The sequence below is a fragment of the Phyllostomus hastatus genome, unplaced genomic scaffold, assembly GCF_019186645.2.
Source record: "Phyllostomus hastatus isolate PE091 unplaced genomic scaffold, TTU_PhHast_1.1 phas_scaffold_55, whole genome shotgun sequence".
NCBI lineage: Eukaryota > Metazoa > Chordata > Mammalia > Chiroptera > Phyllostomidae > Phyllostomus > Phyllostomus hastatus.
This window is the reverse complement of record NW_025334035.1, coordinates 14,502,682-14,524,678: the sequence shown is the minus strand read 5'-3', so window position 1 is coordinate 14,524,678 and position 21,997 is coordinate 14,502,682. Positions and strand designations below refer to the sequence as shown.

At 49.7% G+C, this 21,997-nt stretch overlaps 1 protein-coding gene across 5 annotated transcripts in view; it reads left to right on the top strand.

Moving 5' to 3' along the window:
- The window catches only part of LOC123809196 (myosin phosphatase Rho interacting protein), a 171,970-nt gene that overhangs the window by 105,813 nt on the left and 44,160 nt on the right, over positions 1–21,997 (top strand). For 3 of the 5 annotated variants that reach the window (XM_045824109.1, XM_045824107.1, XM_045824108.1), the window contains exons 10-16: positions 523–579; positions 1,785–1,853; positions 4,422–4,511; positions 8,578–8,687; positions 11,706–12,267; positions 14,354–14,470; positions 17,107–20,970. In XM_045824109.1, the coding sequence (XP_045680065.1) occupies positions 523–579; positions 1,785–1,853; positions 4,422–4,511; positions 8,578–8,687; positions 11,706–12,267; positions 14,354–14,470; positions 17,107–20,970 (4,869 nt within the window). The remainder of the gene's footprint in view (positions 1–522; positions 580–1,784; positions 1,854–4,421; positions 4,512–8,577; positions 8,688–11,705; positions 12,268–14,353; positions 14,471–17,106; positions 20,971–21,997) is intronic. The other 2 variants (XM_045824110.1, XM_045824111.1) reach the window with 1 other exon arrangement.

Here is a 21,997-nt window from a genome sequence, read left to right as displayed (position 1 = left end):
AAGTGGCCTGAGAGTCTTGGTAAAGTTGCTGCTGCATCTCACTGAGGACCAGACATGGTGTCTGCTTCTTGGTCATCTCATCTTTTCTCTCTGTCTTCTGTGTCTTCTGCAAGAACTTCTGAATTCTCCTTCAAGCTGTTATTGCAGACCTTCCCCTTCATATACCACACTCAATGACTGTCTGTCTGAGCCATTCTTCTCCTCTTAGGCAAATGGAGTAGGGCCTGTCTCAGAGCACCAGGCAGCCCAGCCGCTCACAGGGCGATGAGGCTGAGCTCTCTTCCTTCACAGTAGCCTGTGCAATGCAGCACCTGCTTCTTCCCAGATGTGTGTGCCTGCAGATCGGGCAGCAGGCAGCACAACCTGGGGCCAGGGACCTGTGCAGGTTGGTCTGATAGGTGAAGAAACCCCTTTTCCTGGTGCCCTCCTCACCTATAAAGAATGTCTGCTCTGTCGGTTACCCTTTGCCCAGGACTGGAGTATCAGTGTTTCCCTCTGAACTGTTCTTTTTTCTTTTCTCAGCCTGACCTGCTGAATTTCAAGAAAGGCTGGCTGACCAAGCAGTACGAGGATGGCCAGGTTAGTGTGCAGAGATCTGTGGTTTCTGAAGGGCTGGGGAGCAGCCTTGAGGCTGAGCCAGCCTTATCCCTGGCTAGTCTGTGAGCACTAGCTCTATCCCCCCACCTCCAGCACACCCCCTGGTCTCATGGGCAAGGACTGTGGCCAGGACCCCCATCTCCTCAGAAAAATGGAGGTTCACAGCCCCCATTTCTACAGCAGGAGTGGAGCTTTTGGAGATGCACCACCAGGCCTACCTGTTGCCAGTGTGACAGATTGCTGTCCTGTACCCAGCAGTGACCTTGGCCTCAAGCCATGGAGACATTCTCAACACTAGCTCCCTACCTGTTGATCTTGCCCAGGGACAGAGAAAGCCTCTGGCTGTAGGGCTGGCTTGTGCTTGCACACAAGATGGACAAGGAGACAGCAGCTGAGGCAGCAAGACTCTGTCAGAGATACCAGCTCACCCCCAGTCCTGAAAGAGGCATTATGATACATTCTCACAATCAGACTAAGCAGGAAGAGCCCTTTACAGCTGGACCTGCCAGCCCCACCTTGACCCTGGATAGGGCTAGAATGCCAGACCTCCCAGGAGGCATGAGAAGAAACCTGCTAGGTCATACCGAGACCCTGCCTGCCCATTCTCCCACACCTGCTTTCTGAGCAGCTCTGCTGAAACATCCTCTTTTCTTCTCTCCTCTATGTTAACCCTTTTGGCCTTGCCTGAAGACTCAGGCCTCCCCCTTGCTACTCACAGTGAAGACTTGGGAATCTGGCTGGTTGGTTTGTACGTGCTAGCTGCAGGTGGGCGCACCCCTCTGGTTAACCAGCCAGTGCCTATAACTCACAAGTGGCCTCCTTCAGATGAAGATTCTGTTTTCACAGACACCTTTCAGCCCAGCCCCCTGTCTGCAGCCCTGGAGTTGAAATTGAGAGCTGCAAAGCACTATTCGCCAGACACACCACTGGGTTACATAGAGCCCATGGCCAGTGGCCCACCCCAGCTCTCCCACCTGCCTCGTCACTGAGGAGCCAAGGCTTAGCAAGTGCCCCGACAGCATGTGCTCATGGTTGCCTGTGGCCTAAACACTGAGTCCTCTGCCACTCGCAGGAGTAGCTGCCTTTTCACATGCTCTAGGAGTTGCCCTAGGACTTGGGCATGGGTCACCTCGGAGCAGTAAGTGTGCTACACAGTAGTTTAGTCTGTCTTCTCCTTTCCATTTCAGTGGAAGAAACACTGGTTTGTCCTTGCTGATCAAAGCCTGAGATACTATAGGGATTCAGTGGCCGAGGAGGTGAGTATCTTGGCTTTGCTCCCACCGGGGAGACAGCTGAAGGGGTTCAGGTAGCATCTGGAGGCCCACGGCCCCCAAGCACCACTGCTTCTCCTGGGCTTCAGCCCCTTTGTCTGTTGATGGACGTCCACATTGCCATGTTGGGTTCCCCAGTCCAGATCTGGTGGGAAGTCTGAATGTAGTGCAACCTGCTTTTGATAGTCTCGTGACTGGTTCCTGCCTGGAACATGCATCTTCTGAGGCCCTGCTTTAGTCACCTGGGCATAGTGCGTTTGAGCAACTTTTTTCTCTGTTCTTTGAAAAACACTGAAAGATGTCTTATTTTAAAACTCAAGATGAGCTTTTTTGTTTTTCCTACAAAGAGATTTTATGGTGAATTAAGTCTTGAAGAACTAAACTAAAATCTTATTTATCCCTTGTCTTTTGGACAAAGATGGAATGTGGCAGATGAATCTGGTTGGCCCAGTTGACAGTCTTCATTCTGCAGATGAAGGACCAACCAGAGGAGCTGTTTTTTCTCACCTACAAAAAAGTCATTCTTTTGAACAATTTAGCAAGTGTGTTTCTAACCTTTCCCTTGTAGTCCACTCCAAGCATCCTTAAGATATATCTACAAATAGAAAAAGATCTGTGTCCAAGGTTAGTCATTCTGTACCTTTGAAATAGCAGAAGATTGAAGAGAACCTAAATACCTGTCTGAGGCGGTGAGTAGGTAGGGGGTCAGGAGGGCATATATATATTTACATACCCTGAACCTAAATGAACTAAGTTTTTAATGGAGCCCAGTGGAAAGATATTGGTGATATAAGACTAGGAAGGGTAGGGTGGCAGGCCTCTGGTGTGCCTAATAGCAGGGAATACAGAAACGTGTGTGTGTTTAACCGACCACTCATGTGTGACTGCCACTTATATAAACCAGCAGTTCTCAGAGTGTGGGCTGTAGACCCCTGGAGACACCTTAGGAGGGCTGGGATACTCAAGACTATTGTAACACTAAGATGCTGTTTTCTTTTTTTATCGTATTAACATTTGTACTGACTGCACAAGCAGCAGTGGATGAGGCTATTGGTGCCTTAGCCCAGACACAGGCTGCAGCAGCCAGTGGCCAGTGGTCCTGTGTTCTTTACCACCATACACTCACAATGTTAAGAAAGTTACTGATTTCATTAAGTCTCAGTCCTTGAAGACTCATCTTTTTAATACTCTCATGATTTGAAATCTGCAGTAAGTACACGTCACTGTTGTTGCACACCAAGTATGACGGCTATTTCGTGGGGCAGCCCTGTGCCCTCTGTTGGTGCTGCCCACTGGCCAGCAGCATCTCTTGTGGATCACTCACTTTACCTGCAAGAACAGCTTGTACACAAACTGCTCATTCAGTTTTGGTGGTTAGCAGACATTTTCTTTAGAATGAACCAAGTGAGCCTATTCCTTTAGGGAAACAACAGGCAGTATTTGTTGCCAGTGCTACAAGATAAACTTTCAAGCAAAAATTGAATCTTTGGAAAACTTTTATTCACCATCATGAACTTGACAGCTTTCCTTTACTTCAGTCTCTCCTGACCAAATAGGTGGTGATACTAACAGATGCAGTGTTTGATTTCATATAATGAGATGTGTCAACATAGGAAGTGTATAACTCGTTATTTTCCAAATGGCCAATATATAATGTTACACAGTTGGGCACAGGTAAAAGACCCATTCAGAGGGTATAGTAACACCGTGGATTTGGATGTAACTGTGAGTACAGAAAGTTCCTTGATATGATTTCAGATTCCACTTTGTAGTTAACCTTTAAGTCACAGGGGTGTCCAACATGTAGCTCAGGATGGGTATGAATATGACCCAACACAAACCCGTAAATTTACTTAAAATATTATGAGATTTTTTTTGTAATTATGTGTTGTAATGTATTAATGTGTGGCCTACAGATGCCAAAGGGTTAGACACCCCTGCATAAATTCAAGATAACTACCACATATCAAAAAAATAACCACAGGTACTTGAAGATTATTAAAATGTCTCCCTTTTTCAAGTCCATTTTTGTGAAAGGCCAGACTGTCTTCATATACCTCAGCCAAAACAACATATCCATCAGAATGAATGCAGAAACAGATAAGAGAAGCCAGACGTCAAAGAGATTTGTAAAAATTCAAAACAGTATTATCACCGATTTTTTAAATAATATTTTTATTAATAAAATGGGCTTATTTGTATCCTTAAGTGATATGTTTAAATTTTTTTCAGTTTAGTGTCTAACATAGTAAATATCAATAGATAAAGCTTACATAAAAACTCTTTGGGGTCCTCAATTTTTAAGAGTGTGAAGAAGTTCTGATGTGAGTATGTTGGAGAACCATCAGCATGGAATTTCTTTGGCAGAATATCCATGGGGAGTGGTGGCATTGGTGTGTCCATGCTATGAAGGCCAGGCGTGTCCTCACTTCTTATGAGGGTATATGCTCACTAAGAAAAAGGCCAGCCCTCAAAATCACTTGTGAAGACATGTTTGTTTAGTATTGACTTTCATTTCTAAATCTCTTAAGGTCTTCTCATTTCTCTCTTCAGGCGGCTGACTTGGATGGGGAAATTGACTTGTCTACATGTTATGATGTCACGGAGTATCCAGTCCAGAGAAATTATGGCTTTCAGATACATGTGAGCCTAGGGGTGGAGTTTGGAAACAGGTTGGGTGCAGAGGTGGGGGACACAGGCTTGACTGGCTGGGGTGTGTCTTTGAGCACTTGATGTCCTGGTCTGGGCACTGGTGGGCAGGCGTGACCTCATGTGCATGGTCAAGAGATGCTCTTTTTCCATGAGTGTCAGCATCTTGTCCAGTTCTGTCCTCAGGCCTGTGGCACCTGGTCCCCACCCCCAGTTTGTGATCTAAGCAAAAATTGGATATTAGCATCTTTCAAGACTGTGTAGAAGCTTTTTATTACTGAAGATTCTTTTTCTTTTAATCCTGGAGTTTGGGACAGTTGGAAGGATATGTGAGGTATGGGAAATAAGAATGAAAGTATTAATTATTTAAATCTCAGAGTAGTAGGTTTTTATTCACTTACTCTTTAGTTTATTCTTCTACTCATGAGTTTGAAAATTCATGAAGTCTTTTTTCTCCCCGCAACCTTGTGAGGGACTCAGAGAAGCAAGTCATTGCCCTTGCACTCAAAAAAATAACCTGGTTCAATAAAGATGGCAGTTCTCATTGGCCATTTCATTAAAGTTGGTGACTCAAGGGCTGCCCAGAGTTAGCCAGGGTCAAGATTAGGACACAGTCACCTGACTGACACATCTGCTCTCACTCTAACACCAACTGCAAGTTTGGGGGTTCCCCAAACCATCCTCAGATTCAAGAATGAGCCAGGATGACTCAAAGAGCACAGCTGTGGTTTCGTTTTAGAGAACAACACCAGTTGGAGCACCAAAAGAAGGGAGGCTTTCAGAGTTGCCTGGGCTCCTGTGTCCCAGGGGACACGTTGCCCTCCTGGTGTTGCTGTGCAGTGACACACGGAGCTTCCCACCCAGGAATCTCACCTAAGCCCAGAGTCCTGAGTTTTGATTGGGGTTTCACAACTGTCATGATTGACAGTCATGTCCATGGGGTCCAGCACAACCTCCAGCCCTGCCCTCAGAGGCTGGCTCATTTACATGGGGCTGAAGCCCTAGCCCTCCCACTTTATGGCTGGTCTTTATAGTGTAGCCATCCCCAACCCTAAGTAATGAGGATTCAGGAGTTGCTGCTCAGGAGCTGGGGCAAAGACTAGTCCTCTCCTTGTACGAAGCTAATTCTTTCCTCACAAGAGCCTTGTGAATATGTGGTGGGTAGAGAACAGCCTGACAGACAGGGCTGCCACTGCAGGGGACTTTGTCTGTCACAGAAGGCTGTAACTCCAGTGGGGTCACCTTTAATAGGGTCTTACCTTCAGATCTCGGGGTGCAAAAACTCAGCTTTATCACTGGACTCAGTAGATCAGGCACCCTGAGACTGACTCATATTAACCAAACTTCAAGGAGACTGAGGTTCACACCTGAACACCATTGTGTTAATTACAAAGAGAAGTCTAGCCACCAACCCACCCAGGCTACTGGCCATGGCATGTCCTCCTTGTGGGGTGCCAAGTCATATGGACAGATGGCCTGGCATGAGGCCCAGGGCATGAGTTGGTGAATCTTAGGGTCTTAGCAACCTCCCCACCCCCTGCTATGATGCTCCCTTGCTCCTGGTCCCTGCAGGAGGAACAGATCTGCTCAGTGAGCTAGTCCTGAGCTTTCTGGTAGACCCCATACTGCATCCCCTCCCTCACTCTGATCTCCTCGTGTCAAAGAGCAGGTTTCTCTGGGCAGGGTATCCTGAGGTAAGAGGTAGCTTTTTAAGTCAGCAAGTGAGCACTGAGTAGTAACTTAATTATTCTACGGTCTGAGCCATGCAGTTTACTCTCAACCATCAGTCTGACCCTTTTTATTTTGCCCTGGGGCTGGAGCTTATCTTAAGTTCTGACACTTTTCTGTGAGCTACATGGACTGAGGGAGACCTAGGTCCGTAGAGATTGCTCTTAGCATGAAAGGGTGGGTTCTGAAGGGGTCTTGGCTTGGGTTAGTAGGCAGCTTTGAGTTCTTGAGAGGCAAGGATAGACAAATGAATGTGCGATGTCCCTGCCCTGGCCATCAAACCTAATGGCACCTACAAAGGAGCTGAGTGCAGAAGCTAGGCAGGAGCAGCACCACAAGAGCCCTGAGTCAGAAGTCCGTCTTCTCCTGAGATTGTGGAATATGCTGGAATGTGCTGGACAACACAAGGTAGTTGTGCATTAGTAAGACATCCAACAGGACATGCAGGCAGTTAAAGGAGGTGAAGAGAGGCAGGAGGCCAGACAGGCACAGTGGTGGTGGGCAGAAAAGGAAGGGGTGGCTACAGAGCACTGCAGAGGAAGTACATGTGGGCTGTGACTTTGGTCAGATGAGGGAGGAGGCAGGGCTGAGATCTTGTGCCCCAGTGTGTAGCAAAAGGTGTAGAGCTTCGTGGCTGGTGTGGCTCGTTAGTCTGAGTGCCAGCCTGCAAACCAAAGGGTCGCTAGTTTGATTCCCAGTCAGGGCACATGCCTGGGTTGCGGGCCAGGCCCCCAGTAGGGGGTGCATGAGAGGCAACCACATGTTGATGTTTCTCTCCCTCTCTTTCTCCCTCCCTTCCTCTTTGTCTAGCAATAAATAAATAGTCCTTTTTTTTTTAATACACTTAAAAATAAAAAAGGTATAGAGCCTCTGGAGTTTTGGCTGTGATGGGCTTTCTGCAAACACTAGACAGGCAGCCACAGTGTGGGCCTACTGTTGGGAAGCAACCCACTGGAGGTGGAAGATGAGGCCATGAGGGAGAATGTGGAGAATGCTGAGATTAGACCACGGGAACGCCCACCTCTGGGAGTGAGAGAAGGCAAAAGACCCCATGGCGAGTATGAGCAGGTCTCAGGGGCAGAGGAGGGCCAAGGCATAAGGGGCCAGTGTTTCGGAGAGCCGAGAAGCCATTGCCCTACTCTAGGAGTACAGCAAGGGAAAACCCAAGGACAGATGAGTTATGGGCTGTTCTGGGGAGCCCGAAGTGGAGGATGAGGTCAAGTCCAAGCTGTGCTTTCAGTACTCCAGGCCCACGTGTGGTCTCTTGTGTTTTGCTCCCTGGCCATGTCAGTACCCAACCCAAAACTATCTTGGTAATTTCATCTTCCCTTCAGCTGATTTGCTAATGTGTTCCTGAGTAGCCTGAGCAGCTTAAAGAAAAGGACTGACACCCTCATTCTGGGAGACAGGAGTCTATAGGTGCAGAAGCAGGGAAGTAGACTTCATGCAGACCACCCTCCGTGTTTTCCGTCTCTCTCCTTCTCAGGAGGCACCTTGCCATGCCCCCAGGAGACACGAAGACTGCACCTCAGAGGCCACTCTTTATTTCTTACCCTCGCAGGCCACTCTGCCTCCTCCCTGCTGCTGCATCTGGCCTCCCCCCGCCCCCGCCCGGGCTGTGCACTCCCCTTTGCTGTAAACGTATTCCTCTGTCTCAACTGATGTCCCACCAGCTCATCCAAGTCAGGGGGCCTAGGGGTTGTCCTAGAAGTACCTCCCTCCCTCTTCCCCATTACCCAATCCTGCCACCACCTTAATTCTGACTTCCTAGACAACTGCCCTTACTGTCCAACAGGCCTCCCTGCCTCTTCTCAGCCTGAAGACTCGGCTTCCACCACACCCCAGCCTGCCTGACCTCTCCCTGATTGCCCTGTGCGCCCAGTGAGTGTGGCTGCAGGGTACTGGGGTGAGCTGTTCCTGCTTCCTCTGTACCTCTTTCCCGCCCACCTACCACCCCTCCTCACCACACAAGGCCCAGCTCAGCCCCACTGTGCTGGGCTCTCACTTGCTCCCCACATACTCACACTCTCCTTCCCTCTAGTCTGTGAGTTTCTTAAAGGGCAGGGTGAGTCACCTCAGTGCCTGGACATTGTAGGTACTCAGTAAATGCCTGCTGAATCTGCTGGAGAGGGAGATACCTGAGTTAGCCTTGACAGTGAAAGCAGGTTAGTGTCTTCACAGCTTTGCTGTTTCCTTTGCTCTCCAGGTCTGGTTTATCCTAAGCAGGGTATACATGGTGCTCCTAAGATGGCCACCTAGCCATAGTCCTCCCTGCAGGAGACAGGTGGAGAGATTGACAGTGGTCACTGATAATGCCTTGTCTCTTCTATAGACAAAGGAGGGCGAATTCACCCTCTCTGCCATGACGTCTGGGATCCGGCGGAATTGGATCCAGACCATCATGAAGCATGTCCATCCAACCTCTGCCCCGGATGTGACAAGGTAAAGTTCAAGGGAACCACTTTCCCCAGGGGCCTCTGCCTCACTCCTGTACATGAACAGCTGCTTCTTCTGGGGACCTGAGCTCTCAGCCTGGCCCAGCATGGCCTTCTTCCTTCCCTCCTAGGTCCTGCTGCTGGCCGCCCCCCACCCCCAACACTCATTCTCTTTTTGGTTTCCTGGTTCTCTGTGTCAGGTTGCTTCTTCCTTCTGTGAGCTTGGTTGGTAGAGCTACACAAGTATCACTTGGGCCACCATCAGAACTGAACTTAGGGGATAGGCCCCTCTGGAGTGGGCGTGGGCACTGGGCTTCAGTGGAGGCTGCACCCATAGGCTGCGATAGCATTTCTTTTTCTTGTTTTTGTTTGTTTGGTTTTTTTTCACCTCAGTCCCGCATCTATTGGATTTCTATGTATCAAGAAAAATTCTCTGAAACTCTCAGTGGCAGAGCCTAAGTTGGAAAACTATCCCCCGCCATAACACACTTCAGTTCACACATCTCATGATTCACTGTGTACCTTCCTCCTCTAACCCTAAAGGTTAGAAACTGGCTGGGTTTCATTTTAAAAGTATGAAGACATGGTTCCAGTGTAGGGGGCTGGCTCTGTGATGCCCAGAACACTGCTGTGCATGCATCAAGGCGTCAGAGCCTTCGCCAGTTCTGAGAACTCTCATTGGCACTTTGTAGGCATGTAGTTTAAATGACTCCGCAAGTGTATTTCTTGCACTGGAAGTCACACTCCAGGTGACCCTGGTGCCTGCCGTGTGCCTCCTGGTGGCCTGGGGCAGTTGTGACTGTCCTAAATCTTTTTGAAGTCCTTGCCTCTTCTTAGTGACAGTGTACCTCTTTGGACAAGAAGAAAGGGAAGGAACCCAAAATAACAATTCCTTCACTTCTGTGTTTATTCATATTGTTTGTTCATTATTTAACAAACAGAATAGTTGGTTGTTCCTGAGTTGGTAAGACCAGGAGATGGTGACCAGGACCCACTCTGTGGTATCCTGTTAGGGGAGCACATCCTGTGTGCAGGGGCAAGGGGTAACCCCATCCTCATGGGGCTGTATCCACTGGAAGCCCAGCAGCTACCCCTCAGCTCTCACCCATTCAGGAGGAGAAGCTGGAGCCTCACAAGCCCAGTGTACTTTCTGAGCTCTGGAGGACACCCCCACAGCCAAGCAAGACAGGCAGCTCAGGCTGCTCTGCCCAGGCTGCTGTGTGGTCTCTGGGAGGTGAGGTGGACACACAAGAGCCAGGTGGCCTCAGGTCAGGGCTTCTAGCCAGTGACAATCACCTGCCGCCCTGTTCTAGCCAAGCCTGGCTCTGTGCATCAGATTGAGGATCTGTCTGGGGGCTGTCAGCTTTGGGATGTCTCAGGGCAGGCATGTGGCTTTAGCCTCAGAACGGGAGTAAAGGACACACTTTTGTGCACACATGACTTACAAGTGGCATCTCCCAGGCTGGCATGCATGTCTCCCTTGCACACTTGGATATCAGCTCCTGCCACAGCAGGCAGGCCTTTTGTCTCCGTGGGAAGCTTGATGTGATGACTATTTTTCTCACTACAATTTACTTCAGAGTTAATGGAGTAATTTGTTTCTCCAGTTTGTTTCAGCCTTTATGCTTCTTTGATGTGGGCTTTTATAGTTTGAGGAAAGTAAGTTTGTTTTGTTTTTTTAGCTCTACAAAGCTATGTCCCAAGGACAATTAGAAACAGATACAAACATCAGAGGTACCAGGTGAAGCCAGGCACTGTAGGCCCCCTGTGTCTGGTGGGGAGATATAGGGGCTTCCTGTCTGGGAAGACAGTAGGGGCCTTCTTCCCAGGCGGGCCTCCTCTGTTGGAGAGACTGGTTCTGTGACTTCCCATTTTCCATGTTATCCCACTGCCCAATATGGCTGTAAGCCTGCTCTAGTTCTCAGTTCAGAGCTATCAGAAGGTCTGTTCTGGAGAGTTTTTATTCAAATACGTATATGGCTTAAACTGAAAACACAGGTCCTACCTACCACCCTGGAGCTGTTTATTTTTCACTAGGTATCTGCTGGCATGGGTGGCCAAGCGGGTGGTGGCGACTGTGTCCTCTTCTCCTTGGGTGCCTCTTTCACTCTATCCTTTCTCTTTGGCTCCCATTTAAACATGGGTGCTCCCTGGAACCCCCACCTTCCCTTGGAACCCCCAGTGGCTCCTGATTCTGCATTTTCCCCCTGCCTACTGTTCAGGCTGCGAGTCTCTGGGATTAGTCCATAGAGCCTGGAGAACCCTGCCTCCAACTGCCATGACTGATGCCTCTGCCCTACTGCTGCCCACGTGGGTTCCTCTTCAGGAACCTTTGCTTTGAGGCAAATTGGGAAAAGGCATGGACTTTTCTGCTGGGCAAGCAGAAGTACCTTTGAGGGTCATGCTCTCCACCTGTCAAGTGGGCCACTACATGGGATGGGCTCCTTGGTGCCATCTGGGCGATGTATCTGAGTTGTTCACAGGTCATCTCAGGCCTGTCACTCTTATTCCTCTACCACAGCAGCCACCAGAGAGGGTTTCCTAAAACACAGACCTGACCGTGTTACTTCCCTGCTTATTAAAAACCTTGGTCCTTTCAAGAGACACGGCTGGTCCCATTCCTTCTGTCACCATTGTCCAGTAAGTATGTGCATGCCACAGGGTCAGCCTCCCTTATGAAGGGTTTGGATAGTGGCTGTCCCTTGTGCAGCCTGTCAGGGCTCTCGACCTTGGCTCTAAACAGGGTAGGGGCTCCCTGTGCTTTATTGTCCTACTGATAGGACTATTGTGACACTCCCCTACTGCATCTCCTCAGTTAGGAGACCCTTGTAATATCTTCCTGCCAGAAACCTCTAGGCTATCTGTGGCTCTTTCTCTCCCATCTCCACTCAAACTCAGTTTAGGTTCCCGCTGAGGAAATGATGACAGAGTGTCCCTTCTTGCCCTGCTCCAAGGGAGCTATGGCCCTCTGCTGGGGTGAGCACCTGGAGTCATACCTGATAAGTTGTTTGCCCCCTGCCCCCAGTTCATTGCCGGAGGAGAAGAACCGGAATAGCTCCTCCTTTGAGACCTGCCTGAGGCCAAGTGAGAAGCAAGAGATGGAGCCCAGAGAGCCAGACCCTGAGCAGAAGAGGAGCCGTGCTCGGGAGCGGAGACGGGAGGGGCGCTCCAAGACCTTTGATTGGGCTGAGTTCCGCCCCTTGCAGCAGGCCCTGGCTCAAGAGAGGGCCAGTGCCACAGTGACCCCTGACACATTCCCTGAGGCAGAGTCAGGAGAGCTGGAGCGGGAACGTGCTCGGAGGCGGGAAGAACGCCGCAAGCGCTTCGGGATGCTTGACACTGTAGATGGGCCAGCCACTGATGATACAGGCTTGCGGATGGAGGTTGATCGGAGCCCAGGGCTGCCTGTGCCCCCCAACCCCAAGACACAGAACGTCCATGTGGAGATCGAACAGCGGTGGCATCAGGTGGAGACCACCCCTCTACGGGAAGAAAAGCAGGTGCCCATTGCTCCTCTGCACCTGTCCTGTGAGGACAGAAGTGATAGGCTCTCCAGTCATGAGCTGACCTCTCTGCTGGAAAAGGAGGTAATGACTAGAGGCAGCCATAAGTGGACAGGTGGGTGGGTTCCATATAGCAGCCTTTCCTGAGCAGCCATGGTGCCTGGTGGTGGCCTGAGTGGTTCAGCTGCATAACACTGAGGGAGATGTGTTCCCTCCCCTCAGGGGCTGGCAAACCATTCAGAAAGATAGACACATGGGCAGACAGGTTCTTAAGAGTACAGTATAGTTGGTGAGAGGTACAGGAAGTACCAGCACATGCCAGGTAGCAGGGAGGAGGCACCAGATCTTTCCAGAAGGACAGAGTAGTTTGCCATGTGACGAGGGCACTGCCATTAAGAGTCAGGGGTGGCCAGAGAAGAGGATTGCAGAGCCCAGGTAGGGGCCTTGTGTACTCAGGCTGAAGAGGAACGTGAGCAGAGTTAATTTTTGATCCTCACTAAGCAACCCTGGGTCGAGCAGGCCAAAGCTGGAGGCAGAGAAGAGCCCCAGTGCTCACTCAGCACCCTGGTGACCTTCGATGAGACATGAGGGGGTGCAGGGCAGGCAGCAAGAAGCAGAAGGATTCTAGATATTTGAGAGATAAAACAGAGGCCCTTGGTGGGTGAGCAGGTGAATGTAACTCACTTCAGTCAGCATGGGCTGCACTGTGGAGGCTTTTTGTGGAGCAGGCCTCTCAGGGCATCTGGATGCAGAGATGAGCAGCCAGCCCCTGCATTTAAAGCATAATATGTTCCTTCATAAAAACATGTAGGAACCAAATCTGGGGAACTTCAGTGGGTTTATAAGTCTGAGCAGGGAGTTCCTGGCCAGAGAGCTCCCTTGGCAGTACCCCCGAAACAGTTTCATGGTTCCGATGTGTTCTTTTACATTAGCTAATTAAAGATTTGTCACTTTGGTCTGCCTTTACTTCTCTTCTTTTTTTTAAAAAAGAAACAAAACTTCTTTTTTCCTAGTTAATTAGATTTATGAGGCTATCACTAGCATGAACACTTTGATTTTATTTCCATTTTTTATGTTTGTAAATAAGATAATAAAAACAAGTAATAAAAACAAATAAGATAATAAAATAAAATAAGATAATAAAAACAAGGTAATAAAAACAAATAAGTAAATAAAAGTTCAGACTCACACTGTTCTCAGCTGTAAAAATGGGCCTGTTGGCCAGCAGACCACATGCTGAACCATACATTTATTTAAAGCAATGTCTGAAAGTCAGTTCTCCGCACCTCTCACAGCACATCCTGGCAGCGCCCCCCTATCTACTGTACTCCACCTCTCCCACTTCCCGCAGCCTCCAGGGCAGGGCGGGGCAGGCACAGTGGCCCAAGTGGCCCAGTAGGCACCTAGAGAATGTTTGAGGAAGAGATGAATAGAAGAATGAATGAATTCAAAACCATTGAACGCAAGAAGAGTGTGAAGTAGCTTGCTTACTTTTCGCATCTTGTGTAATACTTCAGGAATCCTCTTTGCAGACTTTTACATGGAATCCATTGTATAAAAGTAGAAGCTTGCCTGGGGCAGCACTGGACTTTCTGACCATGCTGGGGATGCAGAAAGGACCCAGTTGCATGAACTTCCTTCTGGTACAGGCACAAAGTCTCAGTTTCTGGTGGGGTCTGAGTACTGGAACCTTAAGCAGGTGTGAAAATTTTGTGGGCATTCAGGGTAACAGGTCCGCAAGTCTGCTATGTTATTGATATATACCATATTTTTCAGACTATAAGATGCATCCCCTACTCCCCCCAAATTTGGGAGGAATAATGGTTGTTAATGCTGCTGTTAAGTTCTGTTTACATTTACATTGGTGAAATATTTATGTTATTAAATATTTTAACCACATTTTTTGCTTCAAAATTTTTTCCCTATTTTCCTCTAAAACCTAGGTGTATCTTATGGTCCAAAAAATACGTTGTATACTTACAGTTGAAGCCTTCTGTTCCAGATGCTGCACTTCAGGGCAGAGTAGCTTATCCCTGACTTCTGGAAGGCCAGGGAGGACTCTGTGCTCAGCCCAGCTCCTGCCAGAAATGCCACTCTGGGCCTGCACTGTACTGCTGCTTCTGTCTGTTACTATCATGGTGCTTTAAAATGCATGTCTTTCTGCCAACAGTTGGAGCAGAGCCAGAAGGAGGCCTCAGACCTTTTGGAGCAAAACCGGCTCCTGCAGGATCAACTGAGAGTGGCTCTGGGCCGGGAGCAGAGTGCCCGGGAGGGCTACGTGCTGCAGGTAGGGCTAAGGGGCCACCTTGGTGCTCGAGATGCACTCAGGGCCTCCATGGAAAGGACCCCGGCAGGCTAGGAATGTGCAAAACCTGCCTGAGCAGGGGCCACTTCTCCCAAGTGCCGTCCTCTGGCTCCTCTGCCCCAGGACTGTGGCTTTCAGAGCCTGAAACTTCTGTATCTAAGGGTTTTTCCTTTGTTTTTTAATAAAATAATTTTGGTGGGGTTTTTTTTTCTTTTCCCTCTCAAAATAACCCAATATATATTTATTATAAATACCATACATTTGCAAGTCACTTCTAAGTTGTTTATTTAAAAAAAAAAAAAACAGTAGTAGGCCTATTTTACAGATTGAAGAAATTGAGTAACAGCCAGCCAAGTGCCTTCTTATGATTAAGTTAGTGGTAGATGTGGCAGTGGGTCCTCCTTCCTTTTCTGTGTCCATACCATACCTACAGGTAGACCTAGTCTATTACCACTAGCCCAATGGCCCGACTTCTTTCTACCTAGACTGAAGTTTGAGGGAGAAAATGTGGCCACCCAGCCCTGAGCCAGCCTAGAAGGGGAGATGAGGAGAGCCACAGCCTGAGTCCTAAGCTGAGGGCCCAAACTGAGTATCCACCACCAGAGATCTCTGTGCCACAGTCCTGCTTAGCAAGCAGATTCACAGAGACCATTGAGCACTATTGGGGGTGTCTCCCCAGGCAGTAGGTCAGCTGGACAGGGTGGGCCAGTGCAGGCTGACTGTCCCGCAGCATTCTAGGCCCTATTCTAGTTCTAGAGTAGAAAATAACACACTCCTGCCCTGTGGAGTGACGTGCTGCGGGGGAGAGACAACTGACGAATGAGTACTGGAGAAAAGCAAAATGGGGTGATAGAACAGGACTCCGCCAAAGCTGAGGACTCAGCTGTCAAGTCAGGGTTCTGGGTTTAAGTGTAGGCTCTGCCACTGACCAGCATAAGCTGGTGTCCCCTACCCACAGCAGTAGCTTCTCCTAGATTGTCCAGACTTACACCTTGTCCTGAGGGCCCTTCTGGCTCTCGGTGACTCCAGGTCTATAAATAGTTGCTTCGTCAACATTTTCCAGATCATCATGCCTTGGCTGCCTCCATCCAAGTTGTCCTGGGTACCTTGAGAACCCTCTAGGCAGAGTCTGCCTTCCTGCTGCTATCCATGCCATTTTTGTTGCTTTCTCTTTCTTTCTTCCATTTCTTTTTTCCCCAACTTGGACTGTGGCCCTGGGCGCCTGTGTGCCCTGCACCTTCCTCTCCAGCCCTTTCTGCCATAGTTATTGCTGTGCCCAGTTCAGTTATTTCTGTGCTCCAGGAGCTGGTGATGGTGGGCATCATTCATACACAGCTCACTCTGGGCTTTCTGGGTCATTTTTGCAGAACCTCCAGATCGGAGGAGCATCTTTTTAAACCTTGGTTGGGCCCCCATCCTACCCAAATTCACTTAACATCAGGTAGTAAAGATACTAGCAGCAGATTTTGCACATCTTAACCTCAGAACCTACCTCTGTGTCTAGCTTGGATGATTGCATGATCCTGCACCCAAGCTCTTATCAGTTGGCACTGGGCAGAACTGGCTTCTAAACACCTTCCCACTAGGTCTAATAGCAGGTTGCTTTTACCTCCCTTCACACTTTGGGAATGCTTATAATCAGAAGTCAGAATGAGCAAGGACTTTTGGGATTAAGGGTCAGAAGGAGTCTGCCCAGGAAGGGTACTGTGCTAACTGTGCTGGGAGGAGGAGCTTGCATGGTTTGGACTTGCAGTGGAGTATAACTTAATAACATAACTGAGTGTCACATCTGTGGCTTCCCCAGCAGACTGAGGCAGGCCAAATTCTTAGGCTGGGCTGTTCTCATTTTTGTTCATGTTCTTATTTTTTTTTTCCCTGTTATTAGTCCTGTCTAGTTTGCATGCCTTTCCTTTTGGGGAGTTTTGTTTCATTTGTGTTTTGTTCTTTGCATGCTTCTTCACAGTTTCTTATTTGAGTTCCATGAAGGTTTGTTTTGTTTATTATCATATTTTATTCCATGGTTTTTGTTTTTCCCTCATTTTATCCTCTTATAGGTAGAGATTAGTTCTTCCTGTTACTGTAGAGGACAAGCTCCACTTCCAAAAGGAAAATGTTCAGATGTCACCTTGCTGACATTCCTGAGCAGTTGCTTCCCTTCCTTCTCTCCCTGTCCTAGAAGGAAGTGACATCACTTGCACCCTGCCTCCTGTGCTTTTCTAGGGTTGATTGTCTAGAGCTGTGTACCTTTTGTTTTGCAAAACAAACAGATGCCCATGCACTACTCCCCTTTCTTTCCTTCCTGTCTCTTGTTCTCAGTCTTTGTTTTTGCTTACCTGTTTATTCCATTATTCTTTTTGTTTGGTTACTTCTCCTAGAAGCTATTCTATTAGAGTTGTTTTGATGTTATTATTCATGTTTTCTATTTACCTGGAAGCAACACTTATCAAAATAATTAAGATGATTTGTTGGATTTTTTTAAAATGAAAAAAATTGTGCCGAGGATAATTATCAGCAAACCCACCAAGGAGCTTTTCTGTGGTTGACCCTGGCCAGAGGTGTGACACTCAGAACTGGAAAGCCCGAGTGTTTCTAACTAGTGTTTAATCGGTTTTTTTAAGACTGAAGTGGCCACCTCCCAACCTGGTGCCTGGCAGAGGCTCCACAGAGTCAATCAAGATCTGCAAAGGGAGCTGGAGGTCCAGTGCCGGCGCCAGGGGCTAACCACCCAGCAGACCCAGGCCCCAAAGCGCAGCTACAGGGAGGCCAAGGATACAGTCCGACACCACGAGGCTGAGATCCACAGCCTTCAGGCGAGACTCAGCAATGCTGCTGCTGAGCTCACCATCAAGGAACAGGCACTGGCCAAGCTCAAGGATGACCTGAAACTGGAGAAGGACAAGGTCCATGAGCATTTGGAGGAGTGGAAGCACAGCAAGGCTACACTGAGTGGTCAACTGCAGGCCAGCGAGCAGAAGCTCAAGAGCACAGAGGCCCTGCTGCTGGAGAAGACACAGGCACTGCGGGACCTGGAAACACAACAGGCACTGCAGAGGGACCGGCAGAAGGAGGTGCAAAGGCTGCAGGAGCGCATCACTGATCTCAGCCAGCAGCTCAGCGCCAGTGAGCAGGCCCAGCGGCTGATGGAGGAGAAGCTGCAGAGGAACTATGAGCTGCTGCTGGAGAGCTGTGAGAAGGAGAAGCAGGTGCTGCTGCAGAATCTGAGGCAGGTGGAGGACAAGGCCAGTGCCTATGAGGACCAGCTCCAGGACCACGAACGACAGATGGAGCTCCTCCAGAAGGAGAAGCTTAGTGCCAGGTTTGAGGGCAGCGAGGCTGTGCACCAGCTGGAGGAACAGCTGCAGGTGAAGGAGGCCAGCATCCACAAGCTGGCTGAGCATGTCCAAAGCCTCAGAGACGAGCGGGACCTGATCAAGCAGCAGTTCCAGGAGCTTATGGAGCACGTTGCCCTGTCTGATGGGGACATTGCTGAGCTTCAGAAGAAGCTGAGGGGAAGAGAGGCAGACTACCAGAACCTGGAACACTCCTACAGGAGAGTAGCCAGCCAGCTCCAGAGCATGCACACTCTGCTGAAAGAAAAGGAGGAAGAGCTGAAGCACATCAAGGAAATGCATGAGAAAGTTCTGGAAAAGAAAGATCAGGACCTCAATGAGGCTTTGGTTAAAATGGTTGCCTTGGGGAGCAGCTTAGAGGAAACAGAAATGAAGCTCCAGACAAAGGAAGAGATTTTAAGGAAGTTTACGAAGGCATCATTAGAGGAAGTCGAGGAGGTGCAGAGCTCCCTGGAAGAAGCAGAAGAGGATGGCATTGCACTTTCAGGTCCACAGCTCCGAGCCTCAGGCTCATCTTCAGGCTTTCCACCCTTGAGACTCGAGGAGGACGACCCAGGGACTGCTCTTAGGGAGAAACATGGGCACAGCAGCCCTAGGACAGAAGTGAGCATGATGCCCCCAAAGTCAGAAGTGCCTGACAAGGAGGGGCACTCAAAGAACACAGCAAAATGTGAGCAGGGGGTACCCAGTGTGAAAAGGCAAAGAATCCGGTTCTCCACAATCCAGTGCCAGAAATACACTCAACCTGATGGGTCCGAGAAGACCTGGACCAGCAGCACGTCTTCTGACACTAGTCAGGACCGGTCACCCTCAGAGGAAAGCATGTCATCAGAGGCCACCCTGAGCTCTCTCCCTGCAGCCAGTGATTCTGACACCTACCTTTCCATAATACACTCCCTGGAGACCAAGCTCTACATCACAGAAGAGAAGCTCAAAGATGTGACAGTGAAGCTGGAGAGCCAGCAGGGCCAGAGTCAGGAGGCCCTGCTCACACTGCACCACCAGTGGGCCGGCACCGAGGCACGGCTCCGAGAGCAGCTCCGTGCCAGCCTCCTCCAGGTTGGCATGCTGGCCTCACAGCTGGAGCAGGAAAAACAGGCTAGGGCAAAGATAGTTGAAAATCACATCGGGGAGCTTGGCAATTTCCATGTAAAAAACACTGAGGCCTTGGCTTGCCTAGAAAATTGCCGCGAACAATTACGATCTCTGCCAGGGTCTGGCCAGGAGGAAGCACAGGAGGCAGAAGTGGGCCCCCTGGCCAGCATGGAGAGAGTGTTAGTCCACGCCATCCAGGCCCTACGTCACTGGCCAGCCCCTGCAGACAGTGGGGCCCATGCTCAGCTAGAGGAAGGGAGCATCTTGGAGAAAGGGAAAGAGACTTCGCAGCAGCCACCTCACCTGCCTGAACTGACTGAGCAGGAACAGCTCAAGCTACTTTCTGATCAAATAGCTTTGGAAGCCTCACTGATAAACCAAATAGCAGACTCTTTAAAAAATACAACATCAGATATCTCGCGCGTTCTCCAAGAGATTTCTCAGTCAGGGAGGTTGCCCCTAGAGTCTGGAAGTGCTGCAGTCTGTCTTGGGGCCACAGCAGATACCTGGGCTAAGAAGGTGCTGGTGGATGGTGAATTCTGGAGCCAGGTTGAGTCCCTGAGTAAGCACCTGGGGATGCTGGGAGGAGAGGCAGCCAGTGCATCAGGAGGTGAGCAGCAGAGCATCCCACAAGCCCTGGTCCCTGCCCTGGCAGATGCTACATGGGTCAGGGCGGAGCTCAGCTTTGCTGTGCAATCATTGAGGGAGTCATTCCACCGTCGGCTGCAGAGCATCCAGGAGACTCTCCGGGGGACCCAGACGGCCCTGCAGCAGCATAAGCACATGCTGGGGGAAATCCTGGGAACCTACCAAACCCCTGAATTTGAGAAAGTGATGCAGCAGGTCTCGGAAGCCCTCACGCTTCCAGCAGTCATTGCAGATGATGTGCAGGTGTCCTGGGACTTGAGCTCATTAGGAGAAGAACTGAGTCGTCAAGATGTAGCCAGCTCCCAGGAACGCTTTCATTTGTCTGATCAGAGCTCTGGGACCCTTGTTGCTATTCAGGAAGAACTCGCCCTGCAGCTTAAAGATAAGGCCAGCCTCTTAAGAGATATATCTGCCTCTTTAACTTCTTTCTCCACTGTGGAATCAGTAAGAGATTGTCAGAAGCTTCTTCAGGTGTCCCAAAATCTTTCCTATAACACGTATTTGGGAGGCCTTGGTCAATATTCTTCATTATTAGTTAAAGATGCAATTATTCAGGCACAGGTATGTTATGCAGCCTGCAAAATCCGGCTGGAGTATGAAAAGGAGCTCCAGTGCTACAAGGAGTCCTGGCAGAGCACAGGGGCCTCCTGTCAGGAGCATGAGCAGGTTGTAGGGGCCCTGAGGGAGGAATACAAGGAACTTCTCCAGAAGCAGAAGAGCGAGTACCTGGAAGTGATTGCTGTTGTTCAAAGGGAAAATGCAGAGCTCAAGGCCCAGGTCACCCAGCTAGACCATCAGCAGAAGTACCTGGAAGAAGTGGAAAGCAAGCACAGCGAGAACATGTTTGCCCTGCAAGGGAGGTACGAGGAGGAAATCAGGTGTGTGGTGGAGCAGTTAAACAGAGCAGAGAATACACTGCAGGCTGAGCACAGCAGAGTCCTCAGCCAGCTGGATGCCTCCGTGAGAGACAGGGAGGACTTGGAGAGGCACCACGTGGAGCAGATGCAGACCCTGGAGGACAAGTTCCAGCTTAAGGTCAAAGAGCTACAGACCATCCATGAGGAAGAGCTGAGGACCTTGCAGGTGCACTACTCCCAGAACCTCCAGTGCCTGCAGGAGAGACTCTGCCACTACCAGGGGCGGCCCCCGGAAACCCTCCTGGCTGGCAGCCCCCAGGAGCTGCCTGCCTCCATCTGGCCAGCCGACCAGTCCCAGGAGCCTCTGGAGGTGGCCACTGGGGAGACTGATTCCATGACAGGGCTGAGAGAGCGCATCCAGGAGCTGGAGGCACAGATGGACATCATGCGGGAGGAGCTGGAACACAAGGACCTAGAGGGCAACACAGCCACGCTGCGGGAGAAGTACCAGAAAGACTTTGAGAACCTTAAGGTTTTGAAGCATCGTTTAATTGTAAAGCAGTCAAGAGGCAGGCACTTGCCTGCTTTTGGGGGGCAGTGTCTGGTGCATTGGACTCTCAGGGTGGAGCTGGGAGATAGTTCTTGGCCCTGAGTTACTGTGTAAACAGAATGTGGTCAACATTCTGTGTATTTGACTCTTCACTTACCATGGTGTGGCCCCAGAGCAGGCCCTGGGTTAGGGTCTAGCATCCTGTTCAGTATCTCCTACCAGGAAAGAACTAGCAGAACAGGATCACTGGTGAGACAGGAAGTGTAGTCTCTCCATAGCCCTTCCACCTGCTTCTGGAAGCTGCTCTGTGTTCCCCCAGCAGGGGAAACCCCTGTTCTCCTCCTCAGCCCCTCACAGCCTCACCCTCTCCCACCCCAACTCCAGGCTGGTGCAAACCCACACTTAAGGAGAAGTACCCAGGATAGACAGTCCAGAGGCAGTCTTGAAGGACTGTCTTCTTAACTGTCCTAAGAGAACAGAGTTTGTGGTTCCCCAAAGGTAGGAATATTTGCAATATATTGTTGAGTCACTTTCCCATCCCAAATCTCTGGGGAACTGGTGTTTAATGGGCATTCTGTATCAGGAATTTAGGAGCAACTTTCAGCTATTGGTATTCCTTCTTAGGAGCTTTGAGAAATCATACTTTTCTTGTCACTGTCCCCCACACCCCTACCCTGTTTCACATTCTACCTCATTAGGCAGAATACCCAGGTCCTGGCACTCAAAGGTGACATTCCAGGCTGTGAAGGGGTTCAGTTTCTTACCCTTCCCCTTTATGAAGAGACACCTGTGTGTGTGCATGTGGCTGCCCCTAAGCTCACTGATGACATCCTCTTGAGCTTCTCACCATCTCTTGGAGGTACACCACAAACCGCCCAGGTCTATCTCAGGCCCTCAGTCTCCAATCGGGCCCCCAGTAAGACGACCCCCATGCAGCACAGAGTTAGCTCCCCACTGCAGGTGGCTGCTTTGCTGCTGTTGCCAAACATTGTGCTAATTCTGCTGTTCA